Below are 22,757 nucleotides of genomic sequence, written 5' to 3'. Positions count from 1 at the left end.
ATAAATATTCCGTAATTATTCGAATAATTCTTTAGCACATTTACACTCCACTTTTGTCCATTCTAGAATCCAAAGGGTCCCCTCGAGCGCACAGTTTGGCCAGGCTTCATCATGAGCTGATGGCCAGATGTTGCTGCCGGAGGAGGTGGCTGTGAGATTTGTTCTAAAAGGTCCTGTTTACAGCCCTCCCAATAATCAACCCAGTGGGGAGGCCCGCCCCCCCCACCGTGACTGTTGTTTACCACTGTTTACGCTTACCTCCTCTCTTGGACACCGTCATGGAGGCTGCGGCGGGAAGAACAGGTCTAAAGAAACGTGCGTGCCTGGAAAGAAACAGCAAGTCAGCCATTTTGCTTGAAACAAGTCATTTTGCTTTGGTCACTCTATTTTTAACCACTTTTCCAAGCATCCTTGTTCCCTGGAATATTTTGAAACACTAAATAAATAGCTAACAAAAAGTGTAAACAACAAATTAAGTCAGTGTGGGATTTGTGAGCGTAACAATTGATTTGGGACATTTCAGCGCCTGACGCGGCGTATCCCCGTAAACGTCCCACAAGTGTCGAGTGAGGCGTCACTGGCCAATGATGAGCGTTTAACACGGCAGCTGCCCACGTCACGGCTCGTTACGAAGCCCGACGTCGACGACTCTCGCAATCGTCGCAAAAAGGAAAAAAAAACGCTGCCAACGAAGGCAATTTTGACTCCTTCTCGGACGCCTGCCTTTCCTCTGTTAACACCTCGGCTCGCAAACACCGAGGTGCCGGGCCAGGATGCATTTTGTCATCACTTGCACTTTGGGCACACACGCACACACGCAATCAACACGCAAAGACACATGAAAAAAAATGCACAAGATGGTGGTGATGACTAGTGTTTTTTAAAAGTGAAAACTTAGAACCCGAGTTGACCGATTGCACTCGAATGCATCGCCAGCTTCAATTCGTTGCCCGGCGAGGGCCCCCCGATCCAACATGGCCGACGTTTACGGCTCGGTGTTGCCGCGGTTACCGATGAGTGATTTGTCTCGCCTGTTATCGGGTCCGAAGCGCAGTCGGGGAACATCACTCCTCGGTTCCGTTTAGTCTACACTTGAACTCAACTTTCACAAATATTTTGAAAAAAGGGAAGAAGCATTGGAGGCTTCTTTGGGTCCCTTCAAAACTGAAGCCATCGGAGAAGCGAACATGCTCTGCAATTTCTCCCGATACTGCCGCGTATCAATTACATCGCGGCGGCCGGCGTTCGGGGCCAGTCGGGTCACTCAAGGGTAAGCGAGAGCCGGACTGTGACGCCCCGACACAATCGCTGGGTCACGCACCCGGCGAACTTTAACCTCAGCTCAAGGCCGCAGCGCTCCGACCTCCGACCTTCACTCTGGAAGGTCAGGGTGTTTGGTCAGGATCCGAGGCGGCACGCCAGACACGCTTTGAAGCGCGCCGCTTATCTTTCACTGCGTGTTGTTGTTGTTGCCATTAAAGGAGCACGCTTTTGACGAGCTTCTAATTGGAACGTTGCACTCTGACAAATTCCGATTTATGGTTTGGTCGCAGGAGCGGACAACGCGGCCTTAAATTAAACTTGAGATTTTTTTCCGTTGAGACTTTTTTTCCCTTTTCTGACCTGACCTCTTTGGTCACGCTCTTTGCTTCCAACATGATTTTGAACACTTCAATGACGTTGAGAACGCTATTGAGAACATCTCAACGGATCTGGTAGGACTGAATACATGCAAATGTGATCATTTTGGGGATGAATGAATTCCCCCCCACCGCAAAATGTTTGCAGTTGCTACTCTGCCAGGAAACAGCATTTCTCCCGATTTCCAGCACGACGCATTTAACGAGCCGTCAAATGTCGGCTAAAATGCGTGCGATGGGACTTCTTGGCAAGCCTCCCGACAACCTGTTGCGGGGACCCCCCGCGCCGCCCCGCTAAGCAGCGTCGTGGCTCAGAATGTTACAAGGGCCGCGAATCGATTGCCCCGCGACTGCCGCCAAACAGCCCCGCCCGCCCCGCCGTGCCATCGGCGTCCGTCGCGGCGGATTAAAAAAACGCTGCGGCTCTCACTCGACACCCATGTGTTCTTATTTGGGGCGAGCGTGGACGGAAGCGGGGGCCCCCAGGTCGAGCGTCCCACCTGGCCCCCTGAGCCGCCGGATCACCCGATGGCGCTCATGTTAGTCCTAACTGCAATTCCAGACCTTCTCCTGCCAGCCTGGACTTTTTCAAATCATTGCCGTCATAGCCAGATGGGAGACTTGATTGGAGACTTCCCAGACTCATCGAGTCATGCCGCTGTTGCCCGTAAAAAGTTACAAACATTTTAGATTGCAATCGGCCCCGTTTAGCATTAGCATAGCGCTAGCCTTGACAGACATTTAGCTTTAGCTCAATGAAAGCATCTATTGAAAAAGTATCACGACAACAGACCCCCAAGGAGTCTTCCTGGTATCCAGAAGAGTTTTTTTTTTTTTTTAAATATACAAATAATCTGAATCTCCCAACACCTTATCCGACGTGATGGAAGCGTGACAATCGGGAAACAACGGCTGTTAGTTACACAAAATGCATTAGCGGCGTGAGCCGGGCCAAAGGAAGTGGTGGGATTACGCCGGGCGAGGGCGAGGCGAGCGCGGGCGAGGGGGGGTGCGCTCCCTCCTGCCTCTCTGCAGTAAGTGTCCAGATTTACAGGCCCTCTGAGGGGCGAGGGGAGGGAGGGAGGGGGCGAGACACGGATACGCACTCGTCATCCCGTCAAAAGTAGACAGCTCCTGATTTTAAGATCTTCCTAAATCAGAATGCCACAGACGTCAACGGGGGGGGTCAGGGAGCGGCGGAGATTGGGTTCCTCGGGGGGAAAAAGGACAATCGGTCCTTCACATTCCAAACCGAGATCCATACGTGCACATTTTTTTCTTCAAATATTGATATTGATTGTATTTTAAGTGGGAAGCATCCACCTCAATCCTGCCAGGTGTCGTTTGGAGCGATGGCGGCTTCGGCAGAAACAGGAAGCGTTTTGCGGCGAGGGTCTTGACCCCTCTCATGAGTCAAACGGGGCCCACCCGGGAAGAGACACGAGAAGGTTCCGGTCCTGCCAACAAGGTGTGGAAGGATTTTTTTGTATATTTTTTTGGGGGGTTGCTGTCACTGTGGATGCACATCTGTATGGATGGGTGGGGGGGGGGCACATCTGCTTCCATACGCCACCTGAGTGACAACTCAAAAGCGCTCCACAAAAGGTTAAAGCCGCATCATCCGGAACGTGAGAAAGATTACGTTTGCCGTTAATCCCGCACATGGCGAGCGGATGCTTTTAGCGCCAGAGATTGTGTTTTATTTTTTTGGCCAAAACACCGATGATGTCATGGGAGCGGCGTTAGTCCTCCCATCTGATATTTCACTTGAATGGAGCGGCCTAAGCAGGCCGGGCCAGCCGCCACCGCCGCTGCGGAGTTGGCTCCACTAACAATCTTTTTTTTTCCCCAGCTATCACATTCCCAACACCCTTTGCTTTGATTCGGGGGATGCAAAACTCCAAGCAGACTGTTGCTTTTTTTTTATTTTTATTTTTTTAAAGTTGCAATAATCGAAGGGGGGGCAGCATGACCAAACGGGTTTGGCGGAGCAAGCTCGCGTAAAAGCGTCTAAAGGAAGCGAGCGTGGAATTTGCACAGCCGTGTGTCTCCCCCCGCCGGATGATTTGCTGTCAGGCGTCATATCGCGGCAGAGTCACCTCCAGTTTAGGTTACATGATGGACGACGGGGCACTCGGATCGCCTTTCCGACGCGGCGAGGAGTGTCTGAGCTACGACGGTCGTGACACGATTGTTGCTTAGAATGGAACGGGACGACGCCGAGGCATCGGGAGGAAGAAGGGTGAGGTGGGGGTCGAGGGGTGATGACGAGGTTACAGGGAACTTCTCTGTTGAGCCTTCATTGAGTACTTGATGGATGCTCTGTAACCAATGGAGGTAAAGAGCACCCCCCCATCTCAAAAGTGAGTCTCACACACACACACACACACACACACACACACACACACACAAACACACGGCAGATTAACTGTCTGATTTATCGCCATTTACCTCAGGAGAGCAAACAGCTGGGGAAGGACAAATAGCACAAGTGGCTAAGGCATCAATAAATAAAAAAGATGCAAAGCGCAAAGAAACGCACATGACTGACAAAAACAACTAAGCAACGACTGCTGATGACTTGTTTTCTAAATATTGATCAACGCTGACAATCACAAGACAAGAAGCCATCATTACGTGCCATCGTTTACGTTTGCGAGCGCGGCACTTGGCCGAGTGTTGTTGCAGGTGAGCATGCGGCCTTCTGCAAACGACCACACGGGGGGGGGGGGGGGGTGCCGCAACGTCGCTGGGACTCGGGTGATTCATTTGCTCCCCGCGTGGCGCTCATGAGGAGGAGCGCCCCGATGACTCCATCCGACTATTGATCATCATTTGGGAGAAGCGTGAAGAAATGAGTCAAACTTACTCATGGAAGGAATGTCCACATGGGGATGGGGGGGGGAGTGCAAAGGGTCCAAAACAGGATGCATTGTGGGAAAGTGGGAAATAACAACAATAGCACTTTTAAGTGACACTGGAGACTTTTTGAGTGCGAGCCAAAAGGAGGTTTAGGGCTTGTAGCGCCAGTCTCGGCTATGGTGATTAGCTGGGGATGGGATGGGGGGGGTGGAGGGGTAGGGGGTTTTGAGGGGGCGGGCGTTGAGATCCCCACCGGCTTGAACTGTGGGTGGCAAAGAGAGAAAACGAAGCCAAGTTGTTTACGTTGGCTGTTTGTCAGCCGCGTGCATCCTTTTGTAGCAGGCGGGCGCTGAAGGGAGACGCAAGGAAATGCTTCTAATCTTTGCTAGCAGACAACTAAAAAAAAAACAGGGCGACATTTCTTCTTCTCATGACACCAATCATGTGGAACCGTCCCTCCTGGGGGTCCACGTTAAGTATGGGGGGTCCCACCTGTCCTGCCGTCCCTCCCAACACCAAGCCTGAGCGGCAGGTCATTTGGCGGCGAGGTGGTCCCGGGCGGGCCACAGCCGCCGACGCGGCGCACAGTGTGAAACGAGGCATCAGGACCCCCCCCCCCTTTCCAAATGGCAAGCGGGACGAGCGGCATCCCGTTGGCTCCGCGTGTGGTCTCTCACACCACAAACAATACAACGGGACGACCAATGCGTGTTTTTGTCCCGTTTCAATTTGTATATCGGGACTGATATTGCGCAACGCGAGCTGCGGCCGCTGCACATCAGTTTCCCGCAGCGTGACTAAGCCTCCAGTAACAGGAGCTCCGGCCGACCGTCCTCCCTGCGGACCCTCGTGTCCAACGCGCCCCCCCCTCCCCAGAAAGCAACCCCACTCGCTCCCGGTGGCGTCCGCGGGGACCCCGTGAAAGCAAACAGTGAGGTCATCTCCGGGCTCTCATCGGGCCAGCCGGGATTACGCTGGCTGGCAGAGACCCAAAAGGAGAGTGAACTTGGATTAAGTCATTAAAGAGCAGACTTCAGCAGCACGGGGGCTGCTTCTTCTCTCGCTCGCCCAACTCGGTGCTGGATTCCTTGTTCTTGCTCCGTTGAGCTCGATAATAGAAGTAGAAACCAAACAATGCTTCAAGAATGCGGAATGCCAATTTGACATTGGCGTTATCTCTCAGCATGTCAATAAAAAGCGCAGCGAGACTTTTTTTTTCCCCTGCATGCACCTGCACTGCTTTTACGCACACACACACACAAACCCATACACACAGGCGTGCACGCACATCCTGAAACACAAGCTCCAATAACATCCACAGAGGTAACACTAGAATTTTTATTGTATCAAACAGGTGGCGCCGACCTTCACGCCCGCTCAAATGTTGGGCATCAGGCACGCTCGGAGTCTGCGTGCGTGTGTGTGTGCATGCGTGTGTGTGCTTCACACCTCTGGAATAAATGAAAATGCGTGACAGACACACACACACACGAGCGCACAATGGCTACCCATTATGTGTTTGGACAGTAACGTTATTCCGGATGATTTTTGAGGAAGCAACCTGTTGAAAATAATTCAACCCTGTGTCAAAACACACACACACATACACACAATCGCACATACACACAATCGCAGTGCGACTTTAGGCCTATTCGTCGAGACGAGCGCGATGAATTGTAACTTGCTAGCTTCAAATGAATGGGAAGCAAACTCGAGGCTAAGCTAACTTTAGCAAATCAAATGTTGCTGCCATTCTAAACCACATTTTTATATTCCGGCTTTTTTCAAAATAATCCAAACTGATGAATTGGCATATGGGTTGACAGGGTAAGCAATGTTTTTTTTGGAAGTTTCTGATTTTGAGCAGGCCCGCCCGTAGCTTTGGTTCTTATTGTTGTGATGAAGCCGATATCAATCTGTCATCAAGTTCCTTCCAAAGAAGCGCAATTAAAGACAGTCACGCCGGGTCATCAGAAAGCATCAAGGCGGAGCGAGCGTCCGCGGGATCAGACGGCGGTTTCGGGTGACAAAGGTCCGTGTTCTTTACCCACCGTGGCGCGGCTTTCCTACGTGTTGTTTTAAACGCGGGCCATCGCACCACATGATGTCAGCGCCCACATCCATCAATATCCCGTTAGATTCTCTCTGGAGCCGCCGGCATTAAAAAAAAAAAAGCCTGATGTTTATCTGGTAACGCCATCCGCTTTGTTGTTTGGCGGAGGAGCTCCGCTTGCCATATTCGGGAACTAATTTTAAAAAGTTTGCCGGCATTTGTTGAGAGGTATGAAATCTCTGTCGCAAATACAAAATCATTTGAGGACCGACCGAGATCTCGGCCCACGTCGTGATCGTCTCGTGACATCAAAGGCCTACGGAATTCTTTTTTTTTTTTGGTGGAAGCGCCTCCAGACCAGAGGTTGGCTGGCGGGGTCAGACGAGATGGCCTATCGTCTGCCCGCTGACTCCACATTAGTCCGGTTGGGGGGGTTACTAATCCGTCACTTTCCCAAACGAAGACAGAATCAATCAGGATGCGAGCGCGGCTCACTGACAAGTCGACGGCGATACGCGGCTTTTATTACGAGAGCGGTCCGTCGATGAGACAAGGTGAAAGGCCCGGCAGCTGCCGTCCAGTCGCTAATTAGCCCCGGCGGCCATTGGCCAGAACGACGCGATTGAGTCATAACGCCAACGCCACCAGCTCATGGAGAGTTAGCGGCCGGCTCCTCCTCGCCGCTAATTGACAAACCTCAGCCGTTTGCACTTTGAAGGCACCCCCACCAGGCCCACCAGGCCCATCGGGGCCTCCCTACCCAACCCGCCTTTGAAACCCAAGCCTGCCGCGTCGGCCGCCATCTCGGGCCACGAGTGAGAGGAGCCGTCTGTTAGCTTAGCTTAAGGAAGGAGGGGGCGCTTGCTTTTGTTTTGGGTTTGAGTTTTAGCTAGCTTGCGCTTGCAGACTTGAGCAAGACAGGTTGTATCTTTTTGAACCTCACGCCTAAACGGGTCTGGTAAGACTCAAAATGGTTTTCAATCCGGTGAGAGTCAAGTGACAGTACTTACAGGTCCTTCCAACCGCGTTGAGGTCCCAGTGCACATCCAAACCAACAAAGAGACAATTAAAGGAGATTCCTACGGGAAAGAAAAGCATATGTCAGCAAAGATCTGTATGTTATAAACATGTCTTTTTTTATTGTTGCTTAAAAGTTGCTATCTTTATTGAGATGAGCTCACTTTTCCCGTGGCCCCTCTTAACATCATGAGCCCCCCCCCGCCCGATCTATTTCCCAGGTGTGTGCGAGCCCGCCCGGAGATGGGCGTCCTGTCGGGAAGGGAAAGCGGACAAGGGGGGGGGGGGGGGGGGGTGTTGCAGGGCGAGGGGCGGTTGTCCCAAAGTTCACGTTCATTAACAAGTCTGCTGCTGAGTGTCCGTGTCAGCACTGCCACTAAGTGGCTCCCAACTGGAGGCAACACACACATACAAAACAAAACAATTGCGTTTTTACTATCACTTAGTTCTGCTATGGTAATGAATGTCAATTGCATGAATTTATTTGGTTATCAGATCGTACGATTTGCATCGTTAGTCTTTGCCACGCTCGCGTTACGTTTAACTATAAAGCAAAAAGAAGACGTAGAAGAAGAAGCAGTCCATCCATGACGAGAAGTATTTGTAGCGTTAGAATTGGGATGTTTGACGACTTTTGGGGGGGCCGTGGGACAGATTTACGCTCGGAGAGGCCTGCTTGACTTTGCGCCCGGGATATGTCATGATTCTCCCTGACAGCTGAAGCTTCGGCACCCCCTCAACCCCCCCCTGACGCGAATGCTGAATTTACGGCACAGTAGCTCGCTGGCGAGAAGATGCGATCGGGGGGCCGTGGCAGGGAGGCTGAGGAAACAATACATTTATGTTAAAAAATGCATCTCAAGCTAAAATATTCAGACATGGAGTCTCTTTTGTGAGTCGTCGGCTTACAGCTAACATTAGCACTGAACTGGGGGCAGGTCAACATTTTAATAAAACACAATATTTTGTTCCATTTTACTCAAATGCAAAATGAATGAATACACTTTAATGAACTAATTTTGAAAAAAAGAAAAAAATCAACAAATATTACGGGACTGGTGATAACATAATTGCAAGTAAAACTTAATGCATAAAACTTATTTTATGCATTTTAAATTTTAGCGTCATTCAGCATTTCCTCAACGTCCCAAAATGGCTGCCACAATACAAGCGTGACTCCATTTCAACGCCAGATGTGTGCTAAAAAGCGTACAATTGGCCTTCATGGCCAGGTCAAGTTAGTGTTTGTGAGAGGTGCAACAGTCCACCTTTGTTTTGTTTACAAGGCAAGAAACAGCACAGCCGGCTAGCAGCTAATGCTAGTTAGCACTATGACATCACACAAGGTCAGGCAGTAAAACTGATTTTTTTTTTTTTTTGTTCACGCTCGACTCGGATTAGATTCGATCCGAATTAAACTCGCACGGCTGTTGTTTGATAGCGGGGAGTTTAGCGAAAATATTCCGTTTGCCGCACCTGTTGTGAAACGTGAGGTGACATTAAGTATGGCGTGTGTGTATTCCCCACACAGTGTTTGTAAAAAAAAAAAGATGGCCGCAGGGTCGAGTTTCACCTTCTATATATAAGCCTGGCGGGTGCCGAGTGTCGCGGCTATTTAAATGCCACGGCAGCGGCGCTGGAGCAAGCACACGCCGCGTCGCCACCGCCGCAACATGATGGACCTTTTCGAGACCAACGCCTACCTCTTCAGCGATTTGCGCTACTTGGACGAGAGCGAACATGGCGCGCTGCAGCACCTGGACATGGCGGGCGTGTCGCCGCTGTACCGCGCCGCCGACGAGGACAGCCCGCCTTCGCCCGGCCGGGACCGGACGGCGTCCGAGACGGGCGAGGACAGCGGCGACGAGGAACACGTGCTGGCGCCGCCCGGCCTGCGCGCCCACTGCGAGGGCCGCTGCCTGATGTGGGCCTGCAAGGTGTGCAAGAGGAAGTCGGCGCCCGCCGACCGCCGCAAGGCCGCCACGCTGCGCGAGCGCCGGCGCCTCAAAAAGATCAACGAGGCTTTCGACGCGCTCAAGAAGAAGACGGTGGCCAACCCCAACCTGAGGCTGCCCAAGGTGGCGATCTTGCGCAGCGCCATCGGCTACATCGAGAGGCTGCAGGAGCTCCTGCACGGCCTGGACGAGCAGGACCGCTCCGCTGAACGAGACGCTGTAAGGGGACCGGGCTAACGTGCTAACCGCATGACGGCTAATGGCTTTCCATGCCCGGTGGTGTCATAATGAAGTGGAAAGAAGAAGAAAGTGACCTCAAATGAGAAGTTAGGAAAAGACAAAAGCACCGCGACTTAAAGCTGGAGGTCCAATTGAGAGAGGCAGTAGTCTAGCCAGCCGGCTAGCAATCTGCTTTTCACAAGCAATGAGATAAGAATGCAGCCGAGAGATCAAGAAAGTCCAATACTGTGACGTTTTTGATTTGTTTGTGTTGCGATCGTGCGTGGCGCCAACGTTACGTTCATTCCACGATTGACATATCGGGTTGCATCTCCAGGCGATCGCTTCGGCAACCCATTGGAAAAAATCCTGCGAGACCTGGACCGACGCGGCCGACCATTCCGGCGACGGATCGGCGAACCCGAGGGAAGGTAAAGAGCGGCTAAGGTTTTCCGCCACGACTAGTTCTCACAGTTTTTATTTCCAGGGTCCGGCGAGTCGTCGGCGTCCTGCAGCCTGCTGCGTCTGTCCTCCATCGTGGACAGCATCAGCAGCGGCGGCAAGGCTGCCGCTTCGGAAAAATAATTTCCCAGAGTTCCCTATCCTAGTGTACATATTTTCTAAGTGTCAGAATTCAGATGTATTTATTTTATAATGGGGTGAGGACAAACTTAGGAAGCCGTTGTACTCATTTATACATACAAATAAATGGCTTCATCTTGAAAAAAAGCCTGTTGCTTTTGAATGAGCGCATCCAACACAGGTTTGGTGTGAGAGCTGTTTTGAGCAGCGAGCAGACACAAGAAACCCGATAGCGCCAACAGTGATGTGAGTTTTTTTATGGTGCTCCGCACTCCCCCCGACTTCACCCACTTTGCTCACCCGCTCATGACTTTTTTTAAATCAAGGATGACAATGAATTAAAGTGACATTAAAATCTAACTTCCCATATAAAGTAAACTTTATCAAAAAAAAACTTTTAGAAATGCATTTTTATTTTTTCTTATTCAACTTGGACCATCTCATAAATATTTCAAATTTGTTTTTTTTTGTTTTTTTAAATATCTAATATGTGCAATATTAACAAATCTTAGCAACGTGACCCCTGACCTTTGACACCAACAACACGCGCGCATTCAGCCGGCTGCCTTGTCATCCACGCGCATGCGCACAAGCCCCGCTCGAAACTCGGTTACTTTTTGGTCTCATTAAGCTTCGCCCCTCTCTCATCCCCAAGCCGCGACACGCGCTCGATCGCCGCCGCCGCCGATGTGTTCGTCAGCTGTGCGGGAACGATTCGGGGGTGTCGCTGTGTTTTTTTAGGTGCGCGCAGTTCCCAGAGAGGCGAGACAAACGCTTTGACACATTGTGCGAGATACCGCAATGTTGCCGTGTGACTGTCAACAGCGCAAGAACACGACGGCCACTTTCTTTCTCTCTCCTGCCAATCTGACACATTTGTGCATTCTAAAATAAATTCAAGCAATAGATTTTTTTTTTTCTTTTTCCAAATTGCATCTGCAATTTTGGAGTCCAAGTGCTTTGGTGTAGGAAATGGGGGCCAACACAAACGGCATTTGGAAGCGCCGCTCGCCATTTGTGCTGCGTGGAAGTGGAAGGAGTGTGGCCGGCCGGCCGGCCGGCGTGAGGAAGGTGGCGCTAACACCTCGGCCCGTTTGCTTGAAATGTGACGCCTCTGCGTCGCAGCTGCAACGTGCCCCGCTCTCAAGCGGCACCGTCGTACTGGTGACAAAATGATTCTTCATCCGGGAAACTCCATTTTTGCCCGTCTCTCTACGGCGACAGGCCGAGCGAGCGCTTAATTGGCCTGCGCATGGGCAACGTGTGACATTTTGGATTCCTCCAAAGTGCAATTAGTGGCTGAGCAAGCTTGTTGAGGAGCAGGGGCAGGCTCGCGAGTGGGGAAAGATCAGCAAGGGCAGATGTGGGAATGTCAGCAGGCAGGACAGGGCACGGGAGGGGCGGGGCTAATGGGCCACGGTAATTAGATCTGGCCAATGTGGGCCCTGGGGCATAAAAGGGGGGCCCGTGGGCAGCGGAGCCCTCACATCCCTCAGAAGAGGCCTGCGCTCCCCAAAGCTCGGACATGGACATCTTCTCCCCGTCACAGCTGTACTACGCCGCCGCGTCGCCGGACGCCCTCCAGCTGGCCGAGGACGACTCGGACGAGGACGAGCACGTGCGGGTGCCCGGCGCGCCGCCGCACCAGCCGGGCCACTGCCTGCAGTGGGCCTGCAAGGCCTGCAAGCGCAAGTCCAGCTTCGTGGACCGCCGGCGCGCCGCCACCATGCGAGAGCGCCGGCGGCTGAAGAAAGTCAACCACGCCTTCGAGGCCCTGCGCCGCTGCACCTCGGCCAACCCCAGCCAGCGCCTGCCCAAGGTGGAGATCCTGCGCAACGCCATCCACTACATCGAGAGCTTGCAGGAGCTCCTGCGCGAGCAGGTGGACCACTACTACAGCGGCTCCGAACCCGCCAGCCCCTTGTCCAGCTGCTCCGACGGCACGGTGAGAACCCCGCGCACCACCACGTGGAGCACGTTGGACGTCTTTTTAGTTCACGTTACCGAGGTCAGGAGAAATTGTTATTTTTACAATCGTCTGGCCCTCGCATCTCAATGATCTCAAACTTCCACTTCTTCGATAACAATCTTCCTTCAAGAAAGGTTTTGGGCTTTCTCCACATTTACGACGAGCTCGGCCCCTCGAGTGGCGCACCTCTGCCGGGACGGGCACACATTTACAAGGAGAACGTGTCGTCTAGCGCAAGCCGCTGCGGCTCAATCGATTGGCCACGCTGGGGAAGGGGAGGAAGGAGCCCTGGCTGCCCTGCTTTGAGCTTCAAGGCGCACCACCCCCCCTACCAGCCCAGGATTTATTAGGCTCTCCACAATTTTAGGAAGGGCAGAAATATTGATGTATTCTGCTTTTTTTTCTTCCAGCCGGACAGCAGCAGTCCAGTGTGGCAGCAGCTCAACTACGGCAGCACTTATCCCTACGTCAGGAACGGTGAGAGCACCTCCGCATCACCTCGGTCACCTGATGAATAACAACAACAATCTCCCTGCAGAGAGTTTGTCGGACAAGATGGCGGGTGCGTCCAGCCTGCAGTGCCTGTCCAGCATCGTGGACCGACTGTCCACGCCCCATCTGGGTCGCCGACCCACCCAGGCCGTCCCGCCCCACACCAACACGAACGACTCGCAGCCGTGTACGCCGGGTAGCCCCGTCTACCACGTCCTGTGAGGAGCCCGCCGCGGCCGTTTTGGGGAACAGTACACGACAAAATTGTAAATATAACATTTAAATGCTCATTTATTGCCACACTCATTAAATATTTGCTTTTGTACCTGAGAACTTGGTGTGATTGGTGTCAAAATCAAAGAATTTGACAAATTTTCCGCCTCCCTGTGTGTTTGAAGAGGTGTTAATAACAGGAATGGGGGGGGGGGGGGGCTGGTGAGAGACCGACCGAGTATACTTATTTGTTCTTTTCACCCAAATGTGAGTCATCATCAACACCATTGATGATTCCATCAACACATTCACAGCAGAGAGCAAATGGCCTTTAATATTGTTGGATAGGGAGGGAGGGAGGATGGGTGAGATGGAGGGGGGTCTTTGTGTGAAAGGCATCACTCCTTGAAAAACAATAGATAACATTTGTTTGCTCAAAAACACACACGCCGATGTGGCTTGGACTTACCGATGGCACGGACGGGCAACGGCGGGCATTCCAGGCGGCGGATTGAGTTCCATTGACCTCCCGAACTTTGTGCGCAACATTAAATGTCAGCCATGACATTTTTCCATGAGACACGTCAGGCTCAGGAATGGCTCCAAGGTCAGGCCTGTGTTGAACAAACCAGGATTAGTATGAATATTAAACAACTTTGCATTAAACATATTTTTATTATTTTTTAAAACAACTCACCTAGTTGGATCGTGTATTATTCAAAAACCGACTGTAGTATCGCGGTAAGCCACGAGGCGGACGTGTTTCCATCACTTCATTCTTTCTACCGATTTCCGTCACTTGGCTCATCAAATAAAAAACACCAATTCAATTATGGTTTTACTTTATCTTAAAAAAATATATTTTTTTTTAGCTAGAAGCTTTTTCCCCATCGTGGAATGTTGTTAATGCACTTGACTCACTTGACCAATGAGAAATACCCGGATGTGAGCTTAGTCACACGACGACGTTTTTATGTCTATTTAACTTTGCCAAGTTAAGTTTACTTTGAGTTAAATTACCATAAAAGTAATGTAGTGCTGTCGTTGTTTTGATAGAAGCAGTAAACATTGCAAGTGAGCCACATTCTTCGTATCAAAGGACGATTAATGTGAGTAATTGGCATTACCTGTGGCGGGGTCTTCGACATCCGGTGATGCGACGGAAGTTAGCTTGGTTTGTAGCTGCTAATGTGTATGTGACGGAGTTTGCTGCCCTCTTGTGGCAAGGAGTGTAGGTACGTGATCGACAGATTCTGTGTACTAAAGTGAAAACAAGACCATTGTGTTCACTGTACACAAGCACATAGATTTATTTATACAAATATAGCAATTGCATATCAACAACGTCTTATGTTTTATTTGTTTAAATGATTTCAAGATAGAAAACAATGCAATGTGACCCCCCCAAAATGTATTATGTTTATTATTGTTATCATATGACTTGTACAAATCTGGCAGTGTGTCACGTGATGCACTTGAAAAAAAGTAACCATTCGCGAATATTACAAAATGTGGGAATAAAGTATAGATTCTTATGTTTTTTGGTCGGTTTGGGATGGCCAGAAGACAAGAAAAAAAAACATACTCACAAAATGAATTGTTTAAACAAGGAACACTGGATTATAGTATCCAAGGAAAAACATTCCACATTTTTACCAGCAATGATTGTCATAATATCAACAGCCACATCATCTGCACAATGTAAAGATCTTCCATATATGTCAATACACAAAGGGAACAATAAAACTCTCTTCATAAATATAACTATGACAAATAAAGATCAATCTCGTGTGACATTCGCCTCGTCGAAGAGAATTATTGCACAAAGGGAAGGGAAGTGTTTTAAAATGAAATCCTTTGTTGAGGAAAAAACGTTTCCATGTTTGATCCATATTTATCTATGAGTAATAATTCATAATCCAAATAATTAATTTCATTGACACTTGCTTGGCTGTTTATTGCTAACGCTACAGAACTTTTTGCTACCATTCAAAAAAATGCTTGCCTCAAAAACAATATTCGTACACAAGCACCGTGAGGCGTGATGGAGAAATGGGTCGGTCGAAAGAAAGACAACAAGGAGAAGACAAAAGGTAAAAGTTCTTTTCTTTTCCCACGCACCGAATGTGCGACAAAATACTCGCTTCGTTTTTCAGCTCGGGAACAAACGCCGGGATTGACGGGACGGTCCACCTCACTCCGAGAACTTGGGATCGCTCGGCACCTCCAAGAGGTCCGGCGGACGTGGCGTGGGCCTACTTATTTTGTCTTCTTCTGGAACAACCTGCCGGACGGAGCGTGAGAAGAAAGAGCAGTTGTCTGGCAGGTCATCAAGCAACAATGGAAAATAGGAGTCCAAGATGGCCGCTTCAAAAGAAAATGGCCACCTTGAAGCGCCTCACCTACGACGTGTGATTCTGCTGAGCGGACGTGTTGTGCTGCTGCTGCTGCATGAGCATCTGCTGCTGCTGGCGGCGGCGGGCGGTGCGCAGCTTCTCGAAGCGTGCTTCCATCTCCTCCAGCACTTTGGGCGTGTAGCGCACCACCAGCTTGACGTTGTCCTTGGCCGCCTTCAACAGCTCCACCGCCTTCTCGTGGTGCTCGCCCTCCACGCTCTGCACGCAAGCAAAAATGGGAGGAACCGAGCGCAAATATTTCTCCATCTTTTCCCGCACGAGTGGAACTCACCACGCCGTTGACGGACAGGAGCTGGTCACCTCTTTTGAGGCCGCCGTGGCGCTCGGCCACCCCGCCGGGAATGATGCGCGAGATGTAGATGGGCGAGTTCTGCTCCTTGCCGCCCATCACGTTGAAGCCCAGCCCTTCCTCCGTCTTGGGAAGCTCCACCACCCGCGGGTGCGAGTGGCCCTCGCTGGCGGCGAAGGCGGCCACCGTGGCCTGCGTGCGGAGGAGACGCTGACGACCCGACTCAATCGAAAGGCAGAACTTCTTACCTTGGCCGTGGCTCTGGCCTGGTACTCCGGGCAGCCGTTGACGGTGATGGTTTCATGCATGTACTGGTACACCTGTGGAGAAGAGAGTCAGTCAGGCCGGCGCAACGAGCCCGCTTCACTCGATGGGCCGCTCACTTCGCGGATGGCCGTGCAGAACTCGCTCTGGAGGACCTTCTTCAGCGACTGCAGCTTGTAACCTGGAACGTCGCCCGACTCCTGCAGCTTCTCTAGCAGTTCGATGGCCCTGGCGACATCTGTGGGCAGAGAGTGTGAGCTTTTCATTATTTATGTCTTTCCCAACAACGTTAAATGGCAAACCAGGCACGATGAATTGCTAAGAACTTTTTCCAAACTTTAGTCTCCTTCAACGTTCCATCTCCTTTTTTGATTCGCACAATATTGACTTGCCGCATCCATTTTCAGGAGTTGTTTTCTTAAACATGTTCAAGCCTGGGGGAAAACATTCCTGACGTGGGACCAACTACTTCCACGTGACTGTCGAGTTGCAAAATGAGAATCATGAATGTATTTATAGTCTACGCCTGCTTTGCGCGCTGTATCTGCTTTCCGCCAACGACAGATTTCAGGGAGGCGTTTTTAAAAAATGGAAGCAAATAAATGGAACATAATAAATCAAGGTAATTATGAAGCTCAGGGCACAAGAATACGTTGCAAAATGCAACATTTAGAAATATAAGACACGCGAGCACGCCTTGCTCGCACGCGTGCGCGCGCAGGTTACATAATATGAATAATAACAACAACGATCGCACCATAATCATAATAACAACCGTCGCGTGAGAGCACGCGAACGCCCCATCGTGCATGCCAGCACGTGAACGCAACATTGGGATGGCGCGTCAGAATCACGACGTTAACGCAGGAAATCTTTCAACGTGGTTATCAAGACGATCAAAAATGACGTCGTGAAGAAGCTCCTTACCTCGATCCAGAGTGAGCGGCTGTTGGAGCACCGTCGCCATAGCTGGATGACGGAAAAGGTTGAGCGCTGGAGGCGAGCGAGCGAGCGAGCGAGCGAGCGCCGGATAGATGGATGAATGGATGCACGCTGCACCAGCTCACGAAAAAAAAAGAAAAAAAACGAGAGAGGGAGGGAGGGAGCGAAGTAGAGAGAGAGCGAGAGAGCAAGAGAGAATAAAAGAGGAGAATAGAAATATAAAGTTGTAACTACTCGTTCCGTAATGACCAATAAATATTATTTCACTGTATTTGCATTCACAATGTTAGTGGCTTGTTTGTACGTGTGAACCAAACGTGACATGGTGACAATAATGGGCATTATTGATTGGCAGTGGAGGACGTCAACGATTTGCTCCACATGCACGACTCCATCACATGCGGGTCGCCGACCTCACGTGCAAAAGCTTAACTCTGAGCTAATCCATCCTCCCATCATCCATCCGTCCATCATCCATCCCTCGGTCCGACATCCTCCCATCCGGGGAGGTTGACGGTCATCAACTTAAGCTTAGGCATTAATCCTCATGTTGATGTCTTTACACACAGCAAAAAACTCTCACGTGCCTTCTGGACCGAAGCATCTATCTCCGCATATTTGGAGGATTTTAGGGGGAAAGTTTGAAATTCAGCAAGTTGCTTGTCATCTGCAAAGACACCAAGGAGAAGTTGACCAAGTCTGCAAACGCGTGAAAGATTCCTGACTAAATTCCTTGGTGATGTCACTTGTTGCTAGGCAGGGATTTTAGCAGCTCCATCTGAAAGACAGGAAAGATCGTTCACCGAGAGAACGTCATCATGGATAGTAAAACATTTATTCCTACACCATTTCATAATGAAAAGACCACTAAATGCTTCCAATCGAATACTTATTCAATCAAAAGCGGAGAAAAAAAATTTGTCTGATATAGCGCTCTCTGGTGGACGGATTGTGTAGTGCACGAGGTAAACAACCCTCAGGCTTCGCTCGCTTCCAGTTTCGCATGGCATGGTGTGGAATATTAATTACATTTCCACCATGTGGATATGCATGTTATTAGTTGGAAGGGCTCAGAAAGGAAAGTGTGTGTGTTGTGTGCGTGTGCGGGGGGGGGGGGGGCAGTCTGGATTAGTCTGGAGCTCTTGACATCATTCTGCAAGGATGATCCATCAAATTGGATTTTTTTTAAATCGAATGTGATGTTTTCCGTACATCATTTAGCTACCATGTAGTCGGGCAGTGATTTCTTAGGGCGTACCACTAGAGGGAGCCCATGTACCCACTGTAAATAAAAAAGTACATTTAATATGTATTTATGTTGAGTTATTTTTTGCAAAGTGTGAAGTAAACATTGGCGTTTTTAAAATATTTATTATGAATGATATCTGCTTTGTATCGGGGAAATTTGTCCCCTCTCCTCAGGAATGAAGGCATCTCATTAAATCATGACGTAAGTGTTTTTATGAAAAGGAGGCGTGGTTAAAATCCAGTTCGAAGTTCAGGCTCTTAAGGATGCAAGTTGGAGGAGTTGTTCACTCAGGTATCCTCCGACGTTACCAAAAGTCTGCGTGCGTGTATGTGAGTGAGTGAGTGAGTGAACGTGGTTGAGCAAAAGTTTTGGTTGAGCAAAAGTTTTCAAAAGTAGCAGAAGAAGCAGCAAATATGCACGCGCAAATCTCCAAAGTATGCACAAGGAGCAGAAGCCTTGGGACTCGCTTGTGGGGCGTTTGCGTTCGAGGGAAAACTGCAACTGTGAAACGCGGCTGCGCGGGTGAGGCACACGTGGTGGACTCGGCGGCGGCAGCGGAGCGCTACGCCCGAGCCTTCGCGACGGCCCGGGACCGGCCGGAGCAGTACTGGGCCGAAGTGGGCCAGGACATACGCTGGTTCGAACCGTGGAGCAAAACATTGCACGTGGAGGACCCTGTGTTCCCCAACTGGTAGGGAAAATAACGACGCTGGGAAGTGGAACGTGAATGCACCACCAACACATAACAATAACACGTCTGTTACCCCAAACTGTCTTTTTTGATTGTTCACGTTCATAAAATAAACAAAAGTAACAACACACTTAAAAAATGTTCGAACTTTGTTTTGTATGCCGCTGAATTTTTTAAAATTTATTTATCATTATCTGTTAAAAAAAAAAGAATTAAACTATTTCTTTGGAAGTTGATGCTTTTGTATAATATGCAAAATAAAAACGCACAGTTCTAGCAACAGTCCTTGTTAGATGTGCTCGATATAATTGTAATCTTTTTTGGTCTATGAGGTTCGTGGGAGGCAAGCTAAACATGTGTTACAACGCTGTGGATCGTCACGTGGAAGACGGGCGCGGCGAGCAGGCGGCCATCATCTACGACAGCCCCGTGACCGGCACCAAGCGGATCATCACCTACGGGGAACTGCAGGAACAGGTAAGGCTCCATCCACCACAGCTCCGACCAACCAATCAAAGGACACAAGAAAGATGACATCATCAAGAGTGTGAAGGTCCTGATCAGATCAGATTGACAAGATGGATGCTAAAACTTGATTGGACAAAAATAAAAACGAGAGGAGTCAGTTTCGGACATTTCATGAAACAATTTTTTTGCTTCAGGTGTCACGTCTGGCCGGCGTCCTGGTGAAGAACGGGGTCGGCAAAGGCGACCTGGTGGTCATCTACATGCCCATGGTGCCCCAGGCCATGATGGCCATGTTGGCGTGCGCCCGCATCGGCGCGCCGCACAGCCTCATCTTTGGCGGCTTTGCCTCCAAAGAGCTGTCGGTGCGCATCAATCACGCCCAGGTGAAAAACGGGAGGGGGGGGGGGTGTCCAACGGCTTTTGCATGCTGACTTCCTCAGTCAACAATATGTCAGGAAAACAAACAAACTTAGGGGGGTGGGTCCAACGGCTTTTGCATGCTAACTTCCTCAGTCAACAAGAAAACAAACAAACTTCATTTGCAAACTGTTGACTTTTTGCGTCATGTTGAAAATGCAAACCCCGCAGCCCAAAATGATCGTGACCGCCTCGTTCGGGATCGAGCCGGGCCGGCGGGTGGCCTACGTGCCCCTGGTGGAAAAGGCCTTGGAACTCAGCGCTCACAAGCCCTCCAAAGTTCTCATCTACTGCAGGGACAACACGGTGTGTACCGAGTCCTAACGCTTTCATTTGAAACGGGTGGGTTCTTGGATTTGGGATCAAAGTGTGATTTTGATGTCCCGATAGGAGAACGTGTCCATGAGGGGGGGCTTGGCCCTGGACTGGGACGAAGAGATGGAGGCCGCCAGGCCCCACGACTGTGTCCCCGTCCCCTCGGACCACCCGCTCTACATCCTCTACACCTCCGGCACCACCGGAACGCCCAAGGTCAACCAACCATGCTCTTCTATGTGATCTTTTCAAAATATCCTTTAAAAGATGCAAGCCAAATTTCATATCCCTTTTTCTCCTGCCAGGGTGTTGTGAGGGACACGGGCGGCTGCGCCGTGATGCTCAAGTGGACCATGTCCAAAATTTACGGACTTCGACCCGGAGAAGTAAGTAAACGTGTTAGCTTGTGTTAGCGTGGAGGCTAACCTGCGGCGGCGGCAGGTTTGGTGGGCGGCGTCGGACCTGGGTTGGGTGGTGGGCCACTCGTACATCTGCTACGCCCCCCTCCTGCACGGAAACAGCAGCATCCTCTACGAGGGCAAGCCCGTGGGAACCCCAGACGCCGGCGCCTTCTTCCGCGTCTTGTCCGAGCACGGCGCCGCCGCCATGTTCACCGCGCCCACCGCCATCCGTGCCATCCGCCAGCGGGACCCCCAGGCTCAAAGCGCCGCAGCGTACCCACTGCCCAGGTATTGGGCGGGATCTCCTGGGCGCTTGACGCCGTGCTTGACACCGTGTCTGTCCTTCCAGGCTGCGCGCCGTCTTCTTGGCGGGGGAGCGCTGCGACGTGGAGACGCTGGAGTGGGCCAAGAAGAGTTTCGGGGCTCCCGTGCTGGATCACTGGTGGCAAACGGGTACAAAAACGCACAAGGACAGTGAAGCACTTTTTGACACATTGCGCTTGACTTATTTGAGTCATGATTTTGAAATGAATTAGCTCCGGTTTTGACGGCGTCCCTAATATTACGACCCTCCCCACCCCAGTAGTCATAAAATGGAGCATTGTTATCTGGAGGCCATCATTTTGCCACAAGTGGTTCTTTCACTTGCTGCTCATCCGTGTTAAAGGCTGATATTAATCCTCGTGCTATTTTCGGAGGTGGCCGCTGATGTCATCGGTGTTGCCGGGCAACACACGTGCGTTTTCCAGCTGTTCGCAGAGCTTTGATATGCAAAAGGCGTGCGGATAACCATCTTCATTGTGTCGGGCCCTTAATTAAAAACGCCCGGCTCCACACCCGCCCACGCTGCTAAATGTCAATCGCGACGGAAATAGAACCGGACGCAAAGAGGACAAAATGAGAGCAGGACATAAAGACCAAGATGGTTTCTGTTCTCCTTTCAGAGACGGGCTCTTCCATCACATCCACGTGCATCGGCCTGGGCAACTCACTGACGCCCCCTGCGGGCCAGGCGGGCAAACCCGTGCCAGGCTACGACGGTACCGCTCAAACGCCGCCCTGAAAAGAAATCAATGGATTGATTATAAACATTGCCTTGACTTTTGCAGTGACTGTGATTGACGACCACATGCGACAGGTGAAGCCCGGAACTTTGGGAAACATCGTGGTGAAGTAAGCGTCTTCGGCTTCTTCTTCTTCATCATCATGAAGCACAGAAAGACACGATTGAATGAATGACAGCATTTGTGTCAACTCGCAAGTAACAATTGGACCATCATGCAGTGAGTAATAGATTACTTGTGGACTGTGTGTAGATTACCTCTGCCGCCCGGCGCAGCGTCGTCCCTGTGGCAGAACTCGGAGCTTTTCAAGCAGACCTACTTCACTAAATTCCCAGTATGAATCGCTGCCAGGGCGCCCTCTGGCGGACAAAACCTGCAAAACCATTAGCAGCAACTTGAAAATGAAACGTCCATCCAACTGCAGCTTTTTTTATCTTCCCAGGGCTACTACGACACCATGGACGCCGGCTTCGTGGACAAGGAGGGCTTCCTGTACATCATGTCGCGCTCTGATGATGTCATCAACGTGGCTGGACACAGGCTGTCAGCAGGTGCTTTGGAGGAGGTACAGAAATGCTGGGATCTGGATTTGTCCATCATCTTGGACATTGCTGATTTTTATTTTTTTTTGCAGTCGGTTCTGCAGCACCCAGCAGTGGCTGACTGCGCCGTTGTGGGCTTGGAAGACCCTCTGAAGGGCCACATACCCCTCGCCTTGTGCGTGCTCAAAAATGGTGAGGTGGGAGCACACAAAAATTAAAGTAAGTCACCAAAACAGACGGAATAAATCTTGTTTGTGCCCCCAGGAGTGAAGCAGTGCCACGAGGAGATAGCGAGCGAGACGGTGAAGCTGGTACGAGATACGGTGGGACCCGTGGCCGCCTTCCGGAAGGTCGTTTTTGTCCGCGGGCTTCCCAAGACGCGTTCCGGAAAGATCCCGCGCTCCTCGTTGGAAAATCTGGTCAACGGGAAGCCGTACAAAGTTCGTCCAACATCAACTTCTTCTGGACTATTGGAGGTTACCATGACAACCTTTAAATTCCTCTGCGCAGATCACGCCCACCATCGAGGACCCTGAAGTGTTCAAGGAGATCGAGAAAACTCTGAAGGCCCACGCAGCCTGAACTCGCCGCGGGCCAAGAAGTCACTACGATGGTTTACATTTTTCAATTTTTTTTTGTCTTACCGGCTATTGTGGTGCGTTGGGGCTCCGAAAAAAAAAGTGACGTGTATGCCGA

General features: G+C 50.6%; 4 protein-coding genes across 5 annotated transcripts; 3 read left to right on the top strand and 1 right to left on the bottom strand.

Moving 5' to 3' along the window:
• Positions 1-9,176: 9,176 nt before the first annotated feature.
• On the top strand, positions 9,177-10,475 carry myf6 (myogenic factor 6). 2 transcript variants are annotated; one of them, XM_037243453.1, is made up of 3 exons: positions 9,178-9,746; positions 10,084-10,177; positions 10,234-10,474. In XM_037243453.1, exons 1-3 carry the CDS (start codon positions 9,192-9,194, stop codon positions 10,329-10,331), a joined length of 747 nt encoding a protein of 248 aa, XP_037099348.1. In that variant the 5' UTR covers positions 9,178-9,191; the 3' UTR covers positions 10,332-10,474. The 2 variants fall into 2 exon arrangements, with proteins under 2 accessions (XP_037099347.1, XP_037099348.1); XM_037243452.1 differs by having other exon boundaries at positions 9,177-9,746; positions 10,084-10,475.
• Positions 10,476-11,768: 1,293 nt separating this feature from the next.
• On the top strand, positions 11,769-13,114 carry myf5 (myogenic factor 5). Its single transcript, XM_037243467.1, has 3 exons — positions 11,769-12,273; positions 12,708-12,774; positions 12,836-13,114. The coding sequence occupies exons 1-3, from the start codon at positions 11,854-11,856 to the stop codon at positions 13,009-13,011; spliced, it is 663 nt and encodes a 220-aa protein (XP_037099362.1). The 5' UTR covers positions 11,769-11,853; the 3' UTR covers positions 13,012-13,114.
• A 1,173-nt stretch (positions 13,115-14,287) lies between these two features.
• Positions 14,288-17,045, bottom strand: lin7a (lin-7 homolog A (C. elegans)). Its single transcript, XM_037243468.1, has 6 exons — positions 16,900-17,045; positions 16,092-16,210; positions 15,957-16,028; positions 15,691-15,900; positions 15,405-15,617; positions 14,288-15,286 (listed from the first exon to the last, which is right to left on the bottom strand). The coding sequence occupies exons 1-5, from the start codon at positions 16,937-16,939 to the stop codon at positions 15,405-15,407; spliced, it is 654 nt and encodes a 217-aa protein (XP_037099363.1). The 5' UTR covers positions 16,940-17,045; the 3' UTR covers positions 14,288-15,286.
• A 1,349-nt stretch (positions 17,046-18,394) lies between these two features.
• acss3 (acyl-CoA synthetase short chain family member 3) lies at positions 18,395-22,670 on the top strand. Its single transcript, XM_037243333.1, has 15 exons — positions 18,395-18,854; positions 19,187-19,331; positions 19,517-19,705; positions 19,911-20,045; positions 20,130-20,270; positions 20,360-20,440; positions 20,496-20,743; positions 20,805-20,908; positions 21,400-21,495; positions 21,565-21,628; positions 21,772-21,853; positions 21,962-22,084; positions 22,154-22,253; positions 22,326-22,501; positions 22,572-22,670. The coding sequence occupies exons 1-15, from the start codon at positions 18,577-18,579 to the stop codon at positions 22,641-22,643; spliced, it is 2,034 nt and encodes a 677-aa protein (XP_037099228.1). The 5' UTR covers positions 18,395-18,576; the 3' UTR covers positions 22,644-22,670.
• The last annotated feature ends 87 nt before the right edge of the window (positions 22,671-22,757 follow it).

The sequence above is a fragment of the Syngnathus acus genome, chromosome 23 (assembly GCF_901709675.1).
Source record: "Syngnathus acus chromosome 23, fSynAcu1.2, whole genome shotgun sequence".
Taxonomy (NCBI): Eukaryota; Metazoa; Chordata; class Actinopteri; order Syngnathiformes; family Syngnathidae; genus Syngnathus; species Syngnathus acus.
This window is presented reverse-complemented; position numbering and strand designations above follow the sequence as displayed.

What these genes read in the sequence shown, in the direction of transcription:
- acss3 (XM_037243333.1), top strand. Translation starts at nt 18,577, where the DNA reads ATGCACGCGCAAATCTCCAAAGTATGCACAAGGAGCAGAAGCCTTGGG. An exon ending in GCACCACCGGAACGCCCAAG is followed by an intron (nt 20,271 to 20,359) that starts GTCAACCAACCA and finishes TTCTCCTGCCAG; the next exon opens with GGTGTTGTGAGGGACACGGG. An exon ending in TCAACGGGAAGCCGTACAAA is followed by an intron (nt 22,502 to 22,571) that starts GTTCGTCCAACA and finishes TCCTCTGCGCAG; the next exon opens with ATCACGCCCACCATCGAGGA.
- myf6 (XM_037243452.1), top strand. Translation starts at nt 9,192, where the DNA reads ATGCCACGGCAGCGGCGCTGGAGCAAGCACACGCCGCGTCGCCACCGC. An exon ending in GCTCCGCTGAACGAGACGCT is followed by an intron (nt 9,747 to 10,083) that starts GTAAGGGGACCG and finishes TTGCATCTCCAG; the next exon opens with GCGATCGCTTCGGCAACCCA.
- myf5 (XM_037243467.1), top strand. Translation starts at nt 11,854, where the DNA reads ATGGACATCTTCTCCCCGTCACAGCTGTACTACGCCGCCGCGTCGCCG. An exon ending in CCAGCTGCTCCGACGGCACG is followed by an intron (nt 12,274 to 12,707) that starts GTGAGAACCCCG and finishes TTTTTCTTCCAG; the next exon opens with CCGGACAGCAGCAGTCCAGT. An exon ending in TTATCCCTACGTCAGGAACG is followed by an intron (nt 12,775 to 12,835) that starts GTGAGAGCACCT and finishes ATCTCCCTGCAG; the next exon opens with AGAGTTTGTCGGACAAGATG.
- lin7a (XM_037243468.1), bottom strand. Translation starts at nt 16,939, where the DNA reads ATGGCGACGGTGCTCCAACAGCCGCTCACTCTGGATCGAG. An exon ending in GCCGCTCACTCTGGATCGAG is followed by an intron (nt 16,211 to 16,899) that starts GTAAGGAGCTTC and finishes CTCTGCCCACAG; the next exon opens with ATGTCGCCAGGGCCATCGAA. An exon ending in AGGCCAGAGCCACGGCCAAG is followed by an intron (nt 15,901 to 15,956) that starts GTAAGAAGTTCT and finishes CTCCGCACGCAG; the next exon opens with GCCACGGTGGCCGCCTTCGC.